The sequence below is a fragment of the Natator depressus genome, chromosome 2 (genome assembly GCF_965152275.1).
Source record: "Natator depressus isolate rNatDep1 chromosome 2, rNatDep2.hap1, whole genome shotgun sequence".
NCBI lineage: Eukaryota > Metazoa > Chordata > Testudines > Cheloniidae > Natator > Natator depressus.
In genome coordinates, this window is record NC_134235.1 from 244,542,179 (window position 1) to 244,564,492 (window position 22,314).

Sequence of the window (22,314 nt, forward strand, 5' to 3'; positions counted from 1 at the left end):
ACACAGCTTGTTCCCGCCCACCTCCCAAGCTTTCAAATAAGCCTGTCTGGCCTGCCACTCTGAGTGGCAGGGTAAGGGTGGGGGGAGGATAGGGGGTGGGGTCCCAGGGGGTGAGAGAGTGGGGGGGAGGGGAGGTTGGATAGGCATGGGAGTGCCAGGGGGCCTGTCGGGGGCGGGGGTGTGGATGGGGCAGTCAGGGGACAGGGAGCGGGGGGGGGGAGTTAGGGGTGGGGATCTCGGGAGGGGGCAGTCAGGGGACAAGGAGCAGGGGGGGTTGGATGTGGGAGAGGGCGGGGCCAGGCTGTTTGGGGAGGCACAGCCTACCCTACCCAGCCCTCCATACCATTTTGCAACCCCAATGGGGCCCTCGGGCCAAAAAGTTTGCCCACCCCTGGTGTAGAGCATGTGAAAACTAAGGTAGATTCACACATTTTCTAGAGATATTACAGTTCTCATATGCTTTTATCATCAGTAATAAAAACCATCCTATTCAAATTACCTCCTCTAGTCAGTGAAAATCAGTCCATGACAACGACACACATCACAAAAGCATATTTGGAAGGTTTCTAAGGTATTGAAAAGTTGAACTAACTTTTCCACCCTTCACACTGCCTCTTAAAACCAAACCTGAGAGAGTTTAAACTTGCTCTGCAAGCACAGCATCACATCGTAATAGCTGAAAGTGAAGTGCAGTAAACATAGTACTCTGATGAAGAATCCTTTGTTGCACCCATTTCCTGGAAAGAACATTCACTGTTGCCAAAACCTGGAAATGTATATTTGAAGCTCACTTGCTGGAGACTATAAAACATTTGTTTAACTTTAAGAAAGAGGGTATTGTTAAAATAGTGCGTTTTAACTGTATTTCTCAAATGAAGCACTTCTTCTCAAGTGTACACTTGTAAATATGGATGTGCACTGAACTTGCCCTGTAGCTGACATTTCAGTTAAATTGATATTACTACTTTTAAATTGCCTTTGTGTGATAAATGGCCTCTAGGTTATCTAGATTTCATACATACCTACAATTTATTAATACTAGGGCTAATTAAGGGGTATTTCAGCAGTAAAAATTATTTGAGTTTGAAAGTTCGAGATATCAGTTTCTTATTTTTATACGTTACAGTGCCTTTATATTGCCACAAACACTTTTTCTTACTATAAGGCCATGTGTACCCTAGGGAAAAGGTGCATTTTTAAACACACTAGCTAATGCATATTAACACGTATTGAGATTCTAGTACTGACAAGGCAGCTGTAGCTCTAACGTCTATGACTTGATTGAGGTAAAACCTAGGGTCCCTCTAAATTTTACTCTTACCAACTTGCATGTTAAAATTAATGGTTACTTTATCTTACAGTTACTGTTGCTCTTAGAAATGTGTTGTCCATATATAGGCCATGATCCACCCTCTTTCCCTATTATTATGAAGTTCCATAACTCATGGATTCCATATTGGCAAAGGAGTGGAGGGTCCCCTGCCTTTTCCTCTCAGCTGGGCGGCACAAGGACAGTCAGGGCACGGGCATGGCCCCAAGGAAGACTGTTGGCCAAAGGAATCCAAACTCAGGTGTGCAAGGCACATGCACACCAACAGTCACAGACATTAGAGCTACAGCTGCCTTGTCAGTACTAGAATATATATGGACAAATACTTGCAGAACTACAACTTGCCTTGTCTATATTAGTATTTTAAACACATTAGCGAATACGTGCTAACATGAGTTAAAAATATATTTTTCCTAGTGAAGACAAGGCCTAAAAGGCTGATATACTATACCCCTACTCCAGAGGAACTGTGCAAAAAAAGTTTCATCTGTACTCTACTCCAAAGCCAGTATTTAAATCAATACACGCAGGAGGTCATCTAGTCCAACCCCCTGCTCAAACCAAGATCAATCCCCAATTTTTGGCCCAGATCCCAAATGGCCCCTCAAGGATAGAACTCACAACCCTGGGTTTAGCAGGCCAATGCTCAAACCACTATCCCTCCCCCACATAATATATAAGCGCATTCACAGATAAGCAGTGTGTCCTTCACAGGTCTTTCCAGAAGCTATGAATAATTAAAAATAAATATTTAAAAATTATTTCTCTGTGTGTTTTCAACCCTTTGAACTTCATCTTTAAATGTGAATATATTATCACTTGCCAAACCCTGAAAACTGTTTTGTTCCCCTTTTTATGGTGCAATTTCATTTCATTTCATTAAGCAGCTCTTGTGTCCCCTGGACCAAATCCCGCTTGCCTTAACTCACTTAAGTTATTATTAACAACTTGTATTACAGTATTGCCTAGAGGCTTCAAGGAAAAATCAGAGGCCTGTTGTGTTAGGCACTGTACAACATATCAAACAACTGTTAAGCTCTTTTGGGTAGGGGCTATATGATAAGATGTAACAAGTGGTGGAAATAACAAATGGAAAGTACAGGAGATGCAGGAGCTAAGGTAATAGTTATCAGAAGCACAGGCTAGATGGATTGTGTGCAAAACAGTTTAAATTAATGATATAAACAAAGATCACAAAAGTGTTTTGTACAATAACTCAGGTATCATGTACGATTAAAAGGACAGCACAACTGCCATTATCATGCAGTCTTACTATTTTTGCTTTTTGTACTATGATCAGACAGCTGAATTTTATGGACTTAGATTTTTAACCTATCCAGATTTAAATTCTCGTACATCAATTTTGAAAACTGGATGTTATGTAGTAATGACAAGCTAACATCACTATATGGAGGTGACACCTTCAAAAATACTTTATACAAGAGCTAAACAAAGATACAAATTATGGTGTTCTTAATAGCATACTATGAAAATGTGTAATAGCTTCTAGGCAAGCCAATTAACGTATTGCAATCTCACTCACACTGTATTATGCTCTGGTAAAAAGTAATTTCTGACTGTAGCAGTTCCATCTAAATCAACAGGACTAGCATAACACAGGATTTTGTCCTTTAAAATATGGATCTATTCCAAGAAGTGACTGTAGAAATGACATCCTGGAGTTCTGTGGTTTTTTCCTATAAATGGCTGTCAGGTCAAACATGATCAGTTAAGAAGAAAAAGTTTTTCCATTCCCTTTGATATAAGTCTGGCAAACTCAACCCAGGATCAGAAAGCCAAACTGCCTTCTTTCCTTCTTGCACATCCCACAAGTAATAAAAGTTCCACAAGCCAAATTACACCCTCAGTGACACCTATGCAATCCATTTGCTTTCAACAGGTTTGCACAGATGTAACTGCCTGGAACTTCGCAAACAACTCTATTGATGATGGAACAAAGGAAATAGAACATAGCTCACTATCTCTTTGCTGTGTTGGTACTATTGTGCTAACAGGATTAAAAATTAACAAACACTTTTTAACACCATCTAGCAGATAAAGGGAGATCATCTGTTGCACAAGAAGATAACATTTTTACAAAGTTATTTTTCAGAGTAGAACTGCAGTTTGGGTCTTGGGGGGAGGTTATTTGCTCACATGTAAAACAGCAGATAGATGAAAAGCATATGCACTATATAATATTAGCATATAACAAACTAAATAGTAAAACACATTGCACTAACAACCTAGTAAAACATACAGTATAGAAACACGATTCCAAAGAAATCAAGTATTGAGCTGTAACTTTCTGTTCACAAACATGTTCATTAAAACTATGGGTCAGTGTCAGAACTACTTAATGTTAACTATAATGTCTGTTGTCAAAATACGTGTTTCAGTAACATGGCCTTCAGCAGTTACACATTTGTTCAAAGTTTGTGTTTTTTCCACAACTTCTAATATTCCTGCTACTGACCTTTTTGAACCATGTAGTGCAAAATTTGTTCAAATAGTGATGCCACATAGTTGGCATCTTGTAAAACAGGTAAATACGTATTCTCAGATGAAAATACCTCAAGCATTCTCATAGGAAGTGCAACATTCAGACTGTCATCGTTGCAGTTTTGCAGTAACCTGTAAATAAAATAAAATTCACAATTACTTAACAGGAGAGGTTTTTCCCATTTAAGTTAAGATTTATGCATACTTTTTAAAAATTGAGCTACGAAGATTTTCACATCTTCCTTAAAAATAATCTTATTCATAATGGATTCTAAACATCCTCAGGAGTTCAGCTATCTTTACAAGACAAGTGCTTCAACAACCCTGGAACATAGGAATTGCCAAACCAGATCAAACACACGGTCCATCTAGTCTAATATCCTGTCTTTGGCAGCGGCCAGCACCAGATGCTTCAGGGGCAGGCACAAGGAACCATGCAACAAGCAGCTGTGGGATAAACTTGTCACACACAAACATGTCATTCTAATTCCCAGTACAGCTTGGTTTAAACCCTGAAGCATAAGGTTTTCTGTTCTTTCCTGAAGTCTTTTTTTTAGTATTAACTATAACAAATCTCGATGTTTTTCTTTTCCATACAAATATCCAATCCCTCTTTCCTAAATTCTTGGCCTCAATGACTTGCAAAGTTTAGTGGCCTGCAGCATTCATTGGATAGACACAATCATTATGAGACTCCTCAGAAGAGAAGTCCAGAGTATCTATTTGCCAACAGGTATGACATGAACACAGAAAATGAAGCCAGGTCTGTCAGGACTAAGCTGTGTGGGATTCTGGAGAGGCAGCTGAAGACAGTCAGATGTGTGACAAAAGCTCTATCCTCAGCTACAGAACAAAGTGCTAGACATTCTACTCTCTATACTTCTTTGCTAAACTATTCATCAAATACCCGCAATTACAGAAATGGGGGAGAATAAATATATGGCACCATGATGGGTTGGGGGTGCATAGAGGCTAGGAAAATTAAGAAGGGAAAGGTTAAAAGGACAGTCCCAAAATCAAGGAAATAGAACCTTAGAAACCTGGTTGGATCAGCTTTTAAGTTCTACCACGGGCAAAATGGAGTTTCACTCCGCAGAACAATAATGAAGCCTAAGGTCCAAATAGTCTAGTTTGTATTATGTAGCATATATTACATACACACACCTATATTATAGTGAAAAAAATCAACAATTTAAATAGGGCCACTGCCAACTTGAAATCTAGCCATTAAAAAAAAGCATTAAAAGTAGTTTCTGTAACTATCCCTGCCCCAAAGATCCCGTTAATTTCTATAATTTTGCATTTGCCTATCCCTCTTTTGTTGTGTAAAAAGCCAATTCGAACAGAAAGAAAATGATAGGCTATACAGGAGAATCAATGACACTAAGAATACACAAAATACTGACAAATCCACAAAGTAAAAAAACTAAAAAACAGAGAAAAACATTTCCACTCATCTCTTTAATTTATAGTAATTTTAGGTGTCATTTGTAAACACACTAGTTAAAAAATGTCCAGAAAAAAAAGGATGATTTTAATTGACTGTGTCACTTTGAATCAAGAACAAAACATGTCAAACCAACCTAATAGCTCTGACAGGGTAACAAGGCTTGCGGATAGGGGGAAGCGGTAGAACTGACTTTAGTAAGGCTTTTGATACTGTCTCTCATGACAGTCTCATAAACAAACTGGGGAAATGCAACCTAGATGGAACTACTATACCAATGATGCATAACTGGTTGGAAAACCCTTCCCAGAGAGTAGTTATCAATGGTTCACAGTCAAACTGGGTAGAGAATATCAAGTGAGGTCCCACAGGGATCAGTTCTGGGGCTGGTTCTGTTCAAAATCTTGATCAATGACTTAGATAACGGCATAGAGGGTACACTTACAAATTTATGGACAATACCAAGCTAGGAGAGGTTGCAAGTACTTTGGAGGATAGGATTAAAATGCAAAAAGATCTGGACAACCTGGAGAAATGGTCTGAAGTAAACAGGATGAAATTCAATAAGGCCAAATGCAGAGTACTCCACTTAGGAAGGAACAATCAGTTGCACATATACAAAATAAGAAATGACTGCCTACAAAGGAGTACTGAGGAAAGGGATCTGCGGGTCGTAGTGGATCACAAACTAAATTTAACACTGTTTCAAAAAAGCTAACACCATTCTGGGATGTATTAGCAGGAGTGTTGTAAGCAAGACACAAAAATTAATTCTTCTGCTCTACTCTGTGCTGATTAGACCTCAACTGGAGTATTGTGTCCAGTTCTGGGCACCACATTTCAAGAAAGATGCGGACAAACTGGAGAAAGTACAGAGGAGAGCAACAAAAATGATTAAAGGTCAAGAAAACATGAGCTATGAGGGAAGATTGAAAAAACTGGGTTTGTTTTTTCTGGAGAAGAGAAAACTGAAGGGGAACATAACAGTCTTCAAGTATGTAAAAGGTTGTTATAAAGAAGAGGGGTGCTATGTTGTTGTCCTGTTCTTAGTGGCTAAGGAGAAGTAGTAATGGGCTTAAATTTCCACAAGGGAGCATTAGGATACAGCTAGGAACTTTTTCCTAATGTCTAACAGTAGTTAGGCACTGGAACAAACTACCTAGGGATGTTGTGGAATCTCAGTCACGGGAGGTTTTTAAGAACAGGTTAGAATCATAGAATATCAAGGTTGGAAGGGACCTCAGGAGGTCATCTAGTCCAACCCCCTGCTCAAAGCAGGACCAATCCCCAACTAAATCATCCCAGTCAGGGCTTTGTCAAGCCTGACCTTAAAAACTTCTAAGGAAGGAGATTCCACCACCTCCCTAGGTAACCCATTCCAGTACTTCACCACCCTCCTAGTGAAAAAGATTTTCCTAATATCTAACCTAAACCTCCCCCACTGCAACTTGAGACCATTACTCCTTGTTCTGTCATCTGCTACCACTGAGAACAGTCTAGATCCATCCTCTTCAGAACCCCCTTTCAGATAGTTGAAAGCAGCTATCAAATCCCACCCTCATTCTTCTCTTCCGCAGACTAAACAATCCCAGTTCCCTCAGCCTCTCCTCATAACTCATGTGTTCCAGACCCCTAATCATTTTTGTTGCCCTCCGCTGGACTCTTTCCAATTTTTCCACATCCTTCTTGTAGTGTGGGGACCAAAACTGGACACAGTACTACAGATTAGGCCTCACCAATGTCGAATAGAGGGGAACGATCACGTCCCTCGCTCTGCTGGCAATGCCCCTACTTATACATCCCAAAATGCCATTGGCCTTCTTGGCAACAATGGCACACTGCGGACTCATATCCAGCTTCTCGTCCACTGTAACCCCTAGGTCCTTTTCTGCAGAACTGCTTCCTAGCCATTCGGTCCCTAGTCTGTAGCGGTGCATGGGATTCTTCAGTCCTAAGTGCAGGACTCTGCACTTATCCTTGTTGAACCTCATCAGATTTCTTTTGGCCCAATCCTCCAATTTGTCTAGGTCCCTCTGTATCCTATCCTTACCCTCCAGCATATCTACCTCTCCAGTTAGACAAACAACTACCAGGAAATGGTCTAGATAATACTTAGCCCTGCTTTGAGTGCAGGGACTGGACTAGAAGATCTCTTAAGATCCCTTCCAGTCCTACAGTTCTATAATTCTATGACGGGGTGGGCAAACTACAGCCCGTGGGCTGGATATGGCCCGCGAGCTGGCTACGGCTTGCCAGCTGTTTTAATCCGGCCCTCGAGCCGCTGCTGGGGAGCGGGGTCTGGGGCTTGCCCAGCTCCGGAGCTCCAGCCGGGGAGCAGGGTCAGGGGCCACTCCACACGGCTCCTGGAAGCAGCGGCATGGCCCCCCTCTGGCTCCTACGCGCAGAGGCAGCCAGGGGGCTCTGCACGCTGCTCCCACCCCAAGCACCACCCCTGCAGTTCCCACTGGCCGGGAACTGCGGCCAATGGGAGCTGTAAGGGCGGTGCCTGCAGACAGCACAGTGCACAGAGCCGCCTGGCCTTGCCTCCGCATAGGAGCCAGAGAAGGGACATGCCACTGCTTCTGGGAGCCGCTTGAGGTAAGTGCCACCCAGAGCCTGCACCCCTGAGCCTCCCCCTGCACCCCAACCCCCTGCCCTAGCCCTGATCCCACTCCTGCCCTCCGAATCCCTCGGTCCCAGCCCAGAGCACCCTCCTACACCCCAAACTCCTCACCCCCAGCCGCATCCCAGAGCCTGCACCCCCAGCCGGAGCCCTCCCCCCACCCCAGCCTGGTGCCCCCTCCCACACCCTGAACTCCTCATTTCTGGCCAAACCCATTTCTGGCCACACACATCCTGCACCTCCAACCAGAGCCCTCACCCCCTCCCGCACCCCAACCCCAATTTTGTGAGTATTCATCGCCCGCCATACAACTTCTATTCCCAGATGTGGCCCTCAGGCCAAAAAGTTTGCCCATCCCTGTTCCATGAAATACAGTGGGAAAATGTATGCAGACCACATCAGCTTTTATTTTTTCTTTATAATTACTTATCTTGGTGCATCAATTCACATGAATTTATCCTGTGGTTTTGTTTTTTTTTAAGCTAACCTCCTACTGAGTCAATATTAGAAACTGATACATAACTATTTACACTGAGCAATTTTCTCACACGGAAATAAACTGTTTTAAATAAGCCTATTACTTTCTAATCTAAAGTACAATGTATACTTTAAATTCTATTTCCATGGTAGACTTTACATTACCAAAGGACACATTAAAGTATGAGAAATATACACAAATATTGAGTCCATGAGAATTGATAGAACTGAAACCATCTGATATGTAAATATAGATGTTATCTGAAAATATACATTAGTATCAAAAACCTTTTTGGTTCCATTGCACTTAACCCTTTTGTAAAAGAGATTTAAACCATAACAGATATAAAACACATATTGCAACAACATTTTAGTTCTCTTTAATACAAATATTTGATACAGTAAAATATACAGTGAACTCTGATATAGTAAAACTTAATTTCTAAAGTAGAAAGAATATCCCAAATTATTTCAAATTTTAAAACTGTAAATTGCAATTCCAATTACAGTGGAACTTCACTTCTAGTGCAGTGATATCATGAAATGAAAAGGTCTTAGCAACAACTGGGTTCCAATGTACCCTATATTTTAGTTTACAGAGTTTTGATGTCATAATTCACTATGTGTATGGTATGTATACAGTTACCAGAAGAATGGAAAAATTTATCAAATCCAAGTGCACTAGGCATTCATTGTCTACAAATGCCCCTAATATTAACTGAATTGAGACCACAGGACAAAACATATCCACATGGCGAGTTCCACTGTTGGCTCTGCACTCCAAGGAAACAGTATCCTCTTCACAAGACCTTTTAGCTCTGGAAAAGGGAGCTGGCTACCGTTATCACATCAACGTGAAGAATAATCTTTTTGGTTCCAAAGAGGAGAGTGGGCTACTTCTACCAGATCCAGGTCAGCTATTTATCTCTGTCCCAGTAGACTTTGCTTCCTGTGGCCCTATGAAGGCACTCTCAGCATCACTATCTGCAATTATCACATTGCTGAACTCAATGACATGCATGCACATCATGCCTCAAACTGAAAATAAAAGTGGGAGCAAACAGTATTTTAAACAACCATATTAGCCATAAAACAGCAACAAACATCTTAGTACAAGGCATTTCGTGACCAGCTGGGGATACAGTTATGATTCATACAGCTCTTCCCAAACAGTCACTAGTTCTGATTTGGACAATTATTGCTAATGGCCCCAATTCAGGAAAATACTTCAGCACATGCTTAAATCCATCACTATTGAGGACAGCCCTCAAGCACATGCTTAATTTTGAAGTCAATGGAAAATAAGCACGTGTAGTTCCTGTCCTGAATAGGAAAGATTTTCCTTTATTGGAGCCTGTATATCTAACATGAATTAAAAAAATAAAATAAAAAACAATGAAAAACCCTCTCTACTAAACAAACCATCACATTTAATTCCTATATTTTATCTTGTGATATCAATACATGTTTTCTGAACACCATTTAGATATTAGTTGGGAGAAAGAAAGTGATTTACCTGCAACATAGGCCCAACAGTCTTTTTATTTGGAATAAGCAAGTAAGTCTGTCAGGACCATCCAGCTGCTTAACGAACTGAGAACTTTGTTTAATTAAGTTCTGACACATCCATATCTGGGAAAAGCAAAATGCACAGATTTGATCAAAAACCCTGTAAAAATGAATGCTGTTATTCATTATGGGCCGATCATGATTTCCTCACTCATTTTGAAAAAGCACCTTACTCTACCAGAAGTCCTATTACAGCCAATTCATGGAGAAAGGTATGAGTGAGTATATCATATTTTGGCCTACATAAAATGCTATGAAAAAATGCTATTCATACCATTTTACAGTAAGTTATAAAACGAGATATAGTTTAGCACTGTGAATTATCTAATGAGAATGTGACAAGTCATTAATCAATAAAAATTTCTCTAATCAGGATTCAATTAAGCCACTGGACCAATAAACCTAAGCCTGGGTCTCCAGCTACTGGAGTCATGTGATTATGTTAGTATGTCAAAAGCTAAACTTTCATTTAAAAAGTAGTTTTTAGCCCTCATGCTGCAAAGAAAAGCTTGAATATGAGAAATTATTATAATTATAATTGAGTCTGCAGACAGCCTGAAGCAATAATCTATAAGCTTTCCTATACATCTGAGACCCACTACGCAAGGAGTCCCTGCCACCATGGCTGCAGAAGACTGACTGTGAGAAAAGAGAAGAGCGCAGCTGTGACCATTTAGGAATATGTCTGTACAATTTATGAATTCTGTGTGAGATTATGATCCCTATGTGTCTGCAAACTCCACTCTGAATGTGCAGCCTTTTGACTTCTCTATGGTCTGTTTCTCCATGGTGGGTTGAGATTCCAAAGGTGGTGGAAAAAACAAAAAGAGTAGCTGATTCTAAGTACCCAATCATTGGAAATCTATACATTCTAGACAAAAGACGGATCCCTGCCCAGAAAAACTGGATTAGCAGGAGGCAAGTCACCTTGATAACAAAGTCACCTGGCAGGGTTTTGTGCTCAGATGGGGAAGCTGGCAAGAGTGTCACCTGACACAGGTGACTGAAGGTTCTAAAAAGAACAGAAGCTGTTGTGCCCATGGGCCATTTTCTCCAGTCCATGAGGGAGAAGCAACCGAGCATGCAACACCTTATGAGGCTGGGGACTCCCCGCCTGCCTTCCTGGACCCAAACGCAGTGGCAGAACTAACTGATGTACATGTGACACCTTTTCAAGCATATTTATGCAACTGACAAAAGTACCTGTATGACACGAATTTTCACACAGGGCAGAAGAGCGAGCCCCCCCTGCACTCAAACAGCAGCAGTGTTTCCTGTTGCACAAGGCTGGGCCTGGCTCCCCACTCCTAATATTGTGACATGGTGCACGTCACTCACTCAAATTTGGCCTGGCCACTGCTCCGTCATGATGCGCTACTCCACAACCCCATGTGCCCGGCTGCAACACGTGGAGTGAAGAGCTGGGCCCAGCCCTGAAGGACAGAAGCCGCTGCTGCCAGGTGAGTGTGGAGGTAGGCTTGCTCTTCACCCCACCAGCAATGACCCATCCCTCTTCCCCCCCCGCCACCTCCCCAGGTGTAAAACCTGGCTTCACCATTGCCCAGATGGTTCTCCCAAGACTCACAGCACAGGGGTGAACTAGTGAGGGATACTGAAGTTTAAGATGTTTATTTTTGGTATGATATGTACTCTCCTGGGCTTTCTGTGATTAAATAAATGGGGCATAAACATGTTAGACTTTGTGTGTTAACTGCTTCACAATGCTGCATGTGCTTGAGTTAAACTGGAACCTTCCTAACTTTGGGAAGGAATTCTCACAGAGAGGTGTGTTTAAGTAATTGGGGTAATTCAGGGGTCAGTGCTGCTCCTGGGGGCTAAAGGCAGATGGGCGGAGAAACTCCATTTCCAAGAAGGGGAACAGACGGAGCATCAGCGCCAAGGAAACGTGCCAAAGAGGGCAAGGAAGGGCCCAATGATGCAGACTGCTAAGATTCTAAAAGCTTGACACATCCTGGCAACCCAGAACAGCAGAGGCTTGGACTTCCTTCACAGCAGTCCTAGTGAGCAGCCATGAGAGGCACTTGCTAGGATCTATGACAGCAGCAAATCCGACTCATCAATCCAAGCAGAAAATTCTCAACTGCTGAGACAGGTACTTCCCCCCACCAACCCTGCCGCCACTCCTGCTGCTCGGTGGGGAGGGGGAGAAGAGGACCCCATAATGCTACCCCACCTCTCTGAGAGGGGAGGGAGATGCCCTGCCACCACCACTCCAAATAGAGACAGGACAATGGCAGGCCCCTTATTATGGTGTGCCTGGTATGCCCCAGGTTGCCTTAATTTGACCCTGTAGCTACAGTGAGGTAAACTACATTTAAAAGGTTCTCTTTATGAACCTCTTATGTGGCCATTACAATTTCTACATGGGGGGGGGAGGAGGGGATTTTGTTCCACACGTGGGTTATGCACGCTTACAGCACTTTACTGCTCTATTATCTTCAGTGTAGCATTTAAAAATGCTACATGTTTTTCAAATATTTAACAGAACATTTTAAAATATGCATCAAATAGTTTATTATTCTTCCCTAACTCCTCAAATTTAAAGTATTTTGTGTGAAGCTTCATAATATATACCCCCCCCACCCCAAAAAAGAACTGACTATAAAAAAGAGTACATATCAAGGACAAATAGTGTGCTCAACAATTAGAAATTCTCTTCTTGTTTTCTTTCCTTGGCCTGGATTTACTGAAAGTTTTAGGATTCTTTTAACGTTAGAGGCATTTTCTTTGATGTCTTTATTAATTACTCATTTCCTCTGAAGTTAGTGTAATTAGGTTATTCTTTCAATGGGAAATATCTCCCAGACTTGATTATACTGCATTAGTACCTTCAGAGAGAAAATACTGGGTAATAAAGGGCTCTTTAATTGAGCAAAAAAGGCATAACAAGAACGAGTGGCAGAAAACTGAGGCTAGACAAAGTCAAATGAGAAATAAGACAGATTTTTAACAGTGAGGGCAATTAACCAATGGCACAAACTCGCAAAGGAAGTGGTGGATTCTCCATCTTTTGATATCTTCAAATCAAGACTGGATGTCTTTCTGGAAGACATGCTTTAGCCAAACATGAATTATTAGGCTCAATACAGGGGTACCTGAGTGAAATTTAAGGGCCTGTGATATATAGGAAGTTAGACTATATGATCTAGATTAGCAATTATCTTTGAAAAGTCATGGAAAACAGGAGACGTTCCAGAAGACTGGAAAAGGGCAAATATAGTGCCAATCTATAAAAAGGGAAAGAAGGGCAACCCATGGAATTACAGACCAGTCAGCTTAACTTCTGTACCCGGAAAGATAATGGAGCAAATAATTAAGCAAGCAATTTGCAAACATCTAGAAAATAATATGGTGATAGGTAACAGTCAGTATGGATTTGTCAAAAACAAATCTTGTCAAACCAACCGATAGCTTTCTTTGACAGGGTAATAAGCCTTCTGGCCAGGGGGGAAGCGGTAGACGTGGTATATCTTGACTTTAGTAAGTCTTTTGATACTGTCTTGCCTGACCTTCTCATAAACAAACTAGGGAAATACAACCTAGATGGAGCTACTATAAGGTGGGTGCATAACTGGTTGGAAAATCGTTCCCAGAGAGTAGTTATCAGTGGTTCACAGTCAAGCTGGAAGGGCATAACGAGTGGGGTCCCACAGGGATCGGTTCTGTTCAATAGCTTCATCAATGATTTAGATAACGGCATAGAGAGTACACTTATAAAGTTTGCAGATGATACCAAGCTGGGAGGGGTTGCAACTGCTTTGGAGGATAGGATTAAAATTCAGAATGATCTGAACAAACTGGAGAAATGGTCTGAAGTAAATAGGATGAAATTCAATAAGGACAAATGCAAAGTACTCAACTTAGGAAGGAACAATCAGTTGCACACATACAAAATGGGAAATGACTGCCTAGGAAGGAGTACTGCGGAAAGGATACATTGTCCTGGATATGAGTCAACAGTATGCCCTTATTGCCAAGAAGGCTAACAGCATTTTAGGCTGCATAAGTAGGAGCATTGCCAGCAGATCGAGGGACGTGATCATTCCCCTCTATTCGGCATTGGTAAGGCCTCATCTGGAGTACGGTGTCCAGTTTTGGGTCCCACGCTACAAGAAGGATGTGGAAAAATTGGAAAGAGTCCAGTGGAGGGCAACAAAAATTAGTAGAGGGGTGGAGCACATGATTTATGAAGAGAGGCTGAGGGAACTGGGATTATTTAGTCTGCAGAAGAGAAGAATGAGGGCGGGATTTGACAGCTGCTTTCAACTACATGAAAGAGGGTTCCAAAGCAGACGGCTCTAGGTTGTTCTCAGTGGTGGCAGATGACAGAACAAGGAGCAATGGTCTCAAGTTGCAGTGGGGGAGGTTTAGGTTGGATATTAGGAAATACTATTTCACTAGGAGGGTGGTGAAGCACTGGAATGGGTTACCTGGGGAGATGGTAGAATCTCCTTCCTTAGAAGTTTTTAAGGTCAGGCTTGACAAAGCCCTGGCTGGGATCATTTAATTGGGGATTGGTCCTGCTTTGAGCAGAGGGTTGGACTAGATGACCTCCTGAGGTCCCTTCCAACCCTGATATTCTATGATTCTAAGGGATCTGGGGGTCATAGCGGATCACAAGCTAAATATGAGTCAAAAGTGTAACGCTGTTGCAAAAAAAGTGAACATCATTCTGGGATGTATTAGCAGGAGTATTGTAAGCAAGACACGAGAAGTAATTCTTCTGCTCTGCACTGATTAGGCCTCCACTGGAGTATTATGTCCAGTTCTCGGTGCCACATTTCAGGAAAGATGTGGACAAACTGGAGAAAGTCCAGAGAAGAGCAACAAAAATGATTAACGGTCTAGAAAACATGATCTATGAGGGAAGACTGAAAAAAAATGGGTTTATTTATTCTGGAGAAGAGACAACTGAGGGGGGACATGATAACAGTTTTCAAGTACAGAAAATGTTGTTACAAGGAGGAGGGAGAAAGTGTTTTTCTTAACCTCTGAGGATAGGACAAGAAGCAATGGGCTTAAATTGCAGCAAGGGAGCTTTAGGTTGGACATTAGGAAAAACTTCCTAACTGTCAGAGTGGTTAAGCACTGGAATAAATTGTCTAGGGAGGTGGTGGAATCTCCATCATTCAGGATTTTTAAGAGCAGGTTGAACAAACACCTGTCAGGGATGGTCTAGATAATACTTAATCCTGCTTTGAGTGCAGGAGACTGGACTAGATCTCTCGAGGTCCCTTCCAGTTCTATGATTCCTATGATCCAATGGTCCCTCCAGCCTTAAACCTCTCTGAATCTATGAAACACCTTAATGTCATCTGAAAAGGTCAGGGTTAATTAACATTTCCCTAAAATATATATATATATATATATCATTAAAAATAGTCTAAGTAAACGTTGTTCACATTTCAGGTTCTACAGCTGTAGAACAGAATGAGAAGGCAGTGAGATTGTTGCAACAGGAAACAGGTATGAATAATATCATGGCTGCTCAAGCGATTTGTTGGGATAAGAAAAGAATACCTTGAACACATGACAATTTTTGCAAGAAGACCTGAATACCGGTCTGAGTGATATGGACTGGGAAATAACACTTAACAACATCAAAAATAGTCTAGCAGCAGGTTTTTAAAATAAGTATTATCTGATCCCCTATACAGGCAAAATGTTCAGGTAATAAATGTAGGGAAAAACATAGGCAGAAGGTGATGATTAAGCACGTGACCTAGGACTGTAGAAAATGCAATGATTTTCAGGTATAGTTTTAAGAAGGTCAGCTTTTAGGCATATATTCAGTAGTGAACTCTACCCTAGGACTTACTAGTTAAGAAATGACAGGGTTAAAGAAAGTGCTGAGGAAATGGGACAGTGGGGCTAACCACTTTCATCATATGCAATTAGGTTAGACATTGGATAACTAGTGAACCACTGGGAAAACAGGAATGGCTATCCCTCTTAGCTCAGAATATAAACAAAGCACAGTGTGTAGGGTAAATGCAAGGTACAAGAAATTATAATCTAGAACCTATGAACTGGTTAAAAGATCTTATTACTGAACATATTGGCTTTCAGAAGAGTTGTGTAAATTTGTAGAATTACAGGGTCAACTAGTTTATTCCCCCCTTCCACTGTCCAATCTGCATGACCATTATACCTCTTTTCCTGTTGATTTTCTCCTTTGATAATGATTGGGAATTTTTCAAACCCTATGTTTTAACAGAGCATATGCAAACATAACCACCTTTTGCTTACTTCTTTTATATGCACCTGCACCATCAATGTCAGTAGAATGTGCTCTGGGAAAAGCATGATTAACCCCTTGGTAGCAGAGGAAGCTTGCTTTTCAATGTTGCATAAAAATAATATCTGTATTAGTCCTTTAAAATTCTCAGAGCTAGGCTAACAGACTAAACAGCTATGTCTTGTCTTAGTCCATGTTTTGTAACACAGAATATAGACTGTTATATAAATGAACAATTTTAATATATTATCTTATACATATGCAGGCACACTAAATGCACAAGGCACTTTACACAACACAGACTAAGACATATTAGCATATTCTTCACTGAGAAAGAAGGAGGTTCCTATCTGAAAAGTTTTAAGGTACGATAAATGTTCATCCCATCTTTAGAAGTTGAAACTGAAAAAGTTTTAAACTTCCGACAAGGAAAAAGCGTATTCTTCATATATTTTAAATTTTCAAACCGTCACAATAGTTTCATATTCATTTACTTTTATGTTTAAATCCTTCTTCCTTGCAGGATTTAGACTTCTGCAGAGACATGCTATCCTTATCAGTCACTGCAGAAAACTCAACGACTTCACATAAACTTGTGGAAAGAGAAGAAGCTACAGAAAACTGAAGAGAAAAAAAAAGAAACAATGCTAACAGCTACAATATTTTCATACAGTGGTGGTTCACTCTGAGTGCAATTTTTTTTCTTATGAGTTATGTATACCATTTATGCTGCTATTCACAATAGTTTCTCAAACTTCCCACTGACCTTTAATATTTAATTATACACATGAAAAGTGGATTTGTGCTATTTCATCTGAATTGGCGTTCAATAGGAAGTACAAAGAAGAAAGCTAGCCATCAAAATCCACCAACTTTGCTCTCTTTGAAACTGGATTAAAAAAAGAGGGCTACAGAACAGCCACATTTCTAACAAATGGGTCAAAAGGATAACTAAGCCTGTTCTGCAGCCACCCACTTATTTCTGCTGAATGAAGCAATTAGTGATGAAGTGACTAAAAAATATGCAAGAAATAAAACTAACTACAGTAGAGTAAAATATGTACTGGCACTCACCAAACGCTTAGAATCCTCTTTCTGTCTATAAAAAAACAGAAGTTGACGTACTAAAAGGGTCAGATTAGCTCCACTGGCAGTGGAGACAGTTCCTCCAGATTGTGCCAGATTAGCACAGCGATCGAATTCACTTCTTTGGATGGAGTACTTAAAAGTTAAAAATAAATTAAAATTATGTTCTGACAACACATTAAAATATAAATGCAGGATTTTAAGCTATTCGTTTTGAGTTTCCATCTTATCTGACAGGTAAAATGAAGGTACTATTCTGATGTTACATATTTGTTAAGAGTCCAAGTTAGACAAATCCCCTCCACAGCATTATGCTGATTCTTTGTTTACAATTTGTCCTGAAGACCCATGTTAAGAAATAATACCATTTAATATAAACTTGTTTTGAACCAGCCCACTCTGTTAGCCAGTTCATAAACATAAACAACCCTTTTGCAGAATAACTGACCCCGTGCTGTCTTAAAGAAGCCCCTTCCAAATCAACCTATCACCTAAATTCTATGAAGAAACATGTTTGTGTATCACACACTAGAAATGCCATTTCAATCACTTGAAACATATTGGCCCAATTTTCAGAGGTGCTAAGCAGCCCCAGCTTCTCTTCATGTAAACAGGAGGTGCAAGAACATGGTCCAGCAATGCCTTTATGCATGTGCTTAACTTTGAAAACATGAATATTCCCATTGAAGTCAATGCTCAACAATGCCCTTTAAAAATAAGGCCAAACTGAGAATAAAACAAACTCTTGCATTTCACTATTCTTATATGGGTTTGCACCATGCTTACCAAAGGAAGCTAGCAATATCAAAGTTTCTCAACAGAAATGGCTAGGACTATAGTATTAAGAAACCCCAGCTTCAATTAAATTGTTTTACACATTTATTTTATCACAATTTCTCTCTCAACTGATGAGAAAAATACCTACTTGGTACTTTCTGGCCCTGTACCCGCGTACGAAGGACTGGATGATTATTGCATTTTTCAGCCTTCGTCTTTCTTCCTATAAAATGAAAGAAATAAGGCAGTCAAAAATAAAGGATGCAAAATTGAATCTTGCTTCTATAATTTTGTCATATATATTTATATTCAAAGATATTTTTGTTTTTTTTATACTCTGTCCAATTTGCTTTTTCTGTATGTTTGCATATTTCTGAAAATTAAATATATCTTTATCAAAATAAGAGAAAGGTGCCTGTGACTTAAACATTAGTGACATACACATATACACAATTTAGTCCTGCCCAGGAAGAGATTCCTTTTGTTTGTAAAGGCAATGTAAATTTATAGCAGGATAAGCAATTTTTAATAATCAATAAGAATTATATGAAAAAATGTCATGATTTCAAGAACAGAAGAGGAATGTTCATACCTTATTAAACATAGTGTTTTAACACCACACTTTTCAATGACTGATTTAAATCTGATAATACCGTTTACTGGCAAATGAAGTGTAAAAATACAATTAGGAAGGCCAAAGAAGAATTTGAGGAACAGCTAGCCAAAGACTCAAAAAGTAATAGCAAATTTTTGTTTAAGTACATCAGAAGCAGGACGCCTGCTAAACAACCAGTGGGGCCACTGAATGATCGAGGTGCTAACGGAGCACTCAAGGACAATAAGGCCATTGCGGTCTTCACGGTGGAGGATGTGAGGGAGATTCCCAAACATGACCCATTCTTTTTAGATGACAGATCTGTGGAACTGTCCCAGATTGAGGTATCATTAGAGAAGGTTTTGGAACAAACTGATAAATTAAACAGCATAAGTCACCAGGACCAGATGGTATTCACCCAGGAGTTCTGAAGGAACTCAAATGTGAAATTGCAGAACTACTAACTGTAATCTGTAACCTATCATTTAAATCAGCTTCTGTACCAGACGACTGGAGGATAGCTAATGTGAAGCCAATTTTTAAAAAGGGCTCCAGAGGTTATCCTGGCAATTACAGGCCTGTAAGCCTGACTTCAGTACCAGGAAACTGGTTGAAACTATAATAAAGAACAATATTGTCACACGTATAGATGAACATAATTTGTTGAGGAAGAGTCAACATGGTTTTAGTAAAGGGAAATCATGCCTCACCAATCTACTAGAATTCTTGGAAGGGGTCAAAAAGCATGTGGACAAGGGTGATCCAGTGGATACAGTGTACTTAGATTTTCAGAAAGCCTTTGACAAGGTCCATCACCAAAGGCTCTTAAGCAAAGTAAGCTGCCATGGGATAAGAGGGAAGGTGCTCTCATGGATTGATAACTGGTTAAAAGATAGGAAATAAAGGGTAGGAATAAATGGTCAGTTTTCAGAATGGAGAGAAGTAAATAGTGGTGTCCCCCAGGGGTCTGTTCTGGGACCAGTCCTATTCAATATATTGATAAATGATCTGGAAAAAGGGGTAAACAGTGAGGTGGCAAAATTTGCAGATGATACAAAACTATTCAAGATAGTTAAGTCCCAGGCAGACTGCAAAGAGCTACAAAGGGATCTCTCAAAACTGGGTGACTGGGCAACAGAATGGCAGATGAAATTTAATGTTGATAAATGCAAAGTAATGGACATTGGAAAACATAATCACAACCATACATATAAAATGATGGGGTCTAAATGAGCTGTTACCACTCAAGAAAGAGATCTTGGAGTCATTGTGGATCGTTCTCTGAAAACATCCACTCAATGTGCATCGGCAGTCAATAAAGCAAACAGAATGCTGGGAATAATTAAGAAAGGGATAGATGATAGGACAGAAAATATCAAGTTGCCTCTATATAAATCCATGGTATGCCCACATCTGGAATACTGTGTGCAGATGTGGTCGCCCCATCTCAAAAAATATATATTGGAATTGGAAAAGGTTCAGAAAAGGGCAACAAAAATGATTAGGGGTATGGAACGGCTTCCGTATGAGGAGAGATGAATAAGACTGGGACTTTTCAGCTTGAAAAAGAGAGACGGCTAAGGGGAGATATGATTGAGGTCTATAAAATCATGACTGGTGTGGAGAAAGTAGATAAGGAGGTGTTATTTACTCCTTCTCCTAACACAAGAACTAGGGGCCACCAAATGAAATTAATAGGCAGCAGGTTTAAAACAAAGTATTTTTTCACACAATGCACAATCAACCTGTGGAACTCCTTGCCAGAGGATGTTGTGAAGGCCAAGACCATAACAGGGTTCAAAAAAGAACTAGATACATTCATGGAGGATAGGTCCATCAATGGCAATTAGCCAGAATGGGCAGAAATGGTGTCCCTAGCCTCTGTTTGCCAGAAGCTGGAATGAGCGACAGGGGATGGATCACTTGATGATTACCTGTTCTGTTCATTCCCTCGGGGGCACCTGGCTCTGGCCACTGTTGGAAGACAGGATACTGGGCTAGATGGACCTTTGGTCTGACCCAATAGGGCCATTCTTATGTTTACCCTTTGACCCAAGTGGTTAGCCAAAGTTCAGGGCCTTTTAGGGTTGTTTCTGTTAGGATAAGAAATAGATTATATCAGTCAGGTATATTCTTGGTGTAGTCTTACTGCCTCTAAAGGGATCCTTTGCTTCTGAGAGGAAGATGAGATCTGGTGCTTCAGACCCAGGGACATGGCATGGAGATAGAGAAAGACACTTCCTCTTCGCACAAAAATTAGACAAGATGAGGAACGTTTTATGGAGTCTTCTCAGCACCCAGAAATGTCTTAAAGTATCATTTCCTTAAAGAGACTTAATTTCTGCAAAAGAATTAAGCAGAAAGCCAAGCTGGCTCAGATATTCGGGAAGAAGTTTAATAGTTTCTACTGCTAGCATAGCCAATTAAGGTGATAAGAAGTATTCGAGGGAAGTGCATATAGATTACATTTCCATTCATACCTGTACTATTTGGTAGGATGTATTTATTCGGGCGGGGGAGAGGAGGAGGATAAAACTGCAGGTAATTGGGTAAGGAACTCTCAAAGGCAATGGCTGAGGACAGGGGAAGTAGGGAAAGCGGGCAACAGCAAAATCAGTGAGGGTTACTTGGGGACAGGTTAAAATTTTTCCTTTTTTTTTTTTTTTTTTTTAACTACTGTGACAAACCAACACCCACTTACATTTTTACGGCCTACTGAGACAAAAAAAAGAAGTCTCCATGTGACATTTGATGTTATTTAAAAGTTTGCTGTAGACAGACAAGCCATTCTTATTATCCTAATTAACCAGTGATTAATTTACCAAATATGCCTATGTCCTGTTTTCTAAGACAAGCCATTTTTGAGATGAGATGTCAAAAAAAGGCATTAAAAGAATTTCTGAAACACGATATAACATCTACAGTATGATTTTGAATCCCAGGTCCCCAAACAGACTGTCTGACTATTCCAAGATTTGAGCAAATTAATTCCGTGCTGGCCCCAGACCAAAACACAAAATGTGAAACATCAAAGATTTTAAGGTTTTAATGGATGGAAGGACAAAGTTAGGAAAAATTCTCAACCTCAACTATGGAGATGCACCACCTCTCCATAATATCACAGGGTGAAATTATGCAGCAAGGCAGATATATTTTCCCTCTCTGCAGGTATGGGTTTCATCCTAGAATACATAATTGTCAATTAGTGACCCATAATTGTGAGTGTTTGAAGTCTGAGGTCACTACTGAGATTTCACTGCATGCACTTTTTCAAAGCCCATAACTGATCTTATTCTCAAAGGACTCATTCTTTAAAAAAAAAAAAAAACACTCTTCTATAAATGGACTTTTATTTCATCCTGTAAAACTAATATATGTGGAGATTAGGGTTGTCAAGCGATTAAACAAATTAATCGCGATTAACTGTGCGATTAAAAAAATCACAATTAATCGTGTTATCAATCACGCTGTTAACCAATACTACAATACCATTTATTTAAATATTTAGGATGTACAATTTTTGAAATGTATTGATTTCAATTACAACACAGAATAGAAAGTGAACAGTGCTTGCTTTATATTTATTTTTGATTAAAATATTTGCACTGTAAAAAACAAACAGTATTGTTTAATTCACCTCATACAAGTA

General features: G+C 40.2%; 1 protein-coding gene across 1 annotated transcript in view; it reads right to left on the reverse strand.

Moving 5' to 3' along the window:
- UBE3C (ubiquitin protein ligase E3C) overlaps positions 1 to 22,314 on the reverse strand; it is a 173,446-nt gene that overhangs the window by 131,157 nt on the left and 19,975 nt on the right. Inside the window, exons 3-6 of the mRNA XM_074946275.1 lie at positions 18,219 to 18,293; positions 17,282 to 17,428; positions 9,896 to 10,011; positions 3,807 to 3,964 (exon numbers count right to left, since the gene is read on the reverse strand). Coding sequence (XP_074802376.1) covers positions 3,807 to 3,964; positions 9,896 to 10,011; positions 17,282 to 17,428; positions 18,219 to 18,293 — 496 coding nt within the window. The remainder of the gene's footprint in view (positions 1 to 3,806; positions 3,965 to 9,895; positions 10,012 to 17,281; positions 17,429 to 18,218; positions 18,294 to 22,314) is intronic.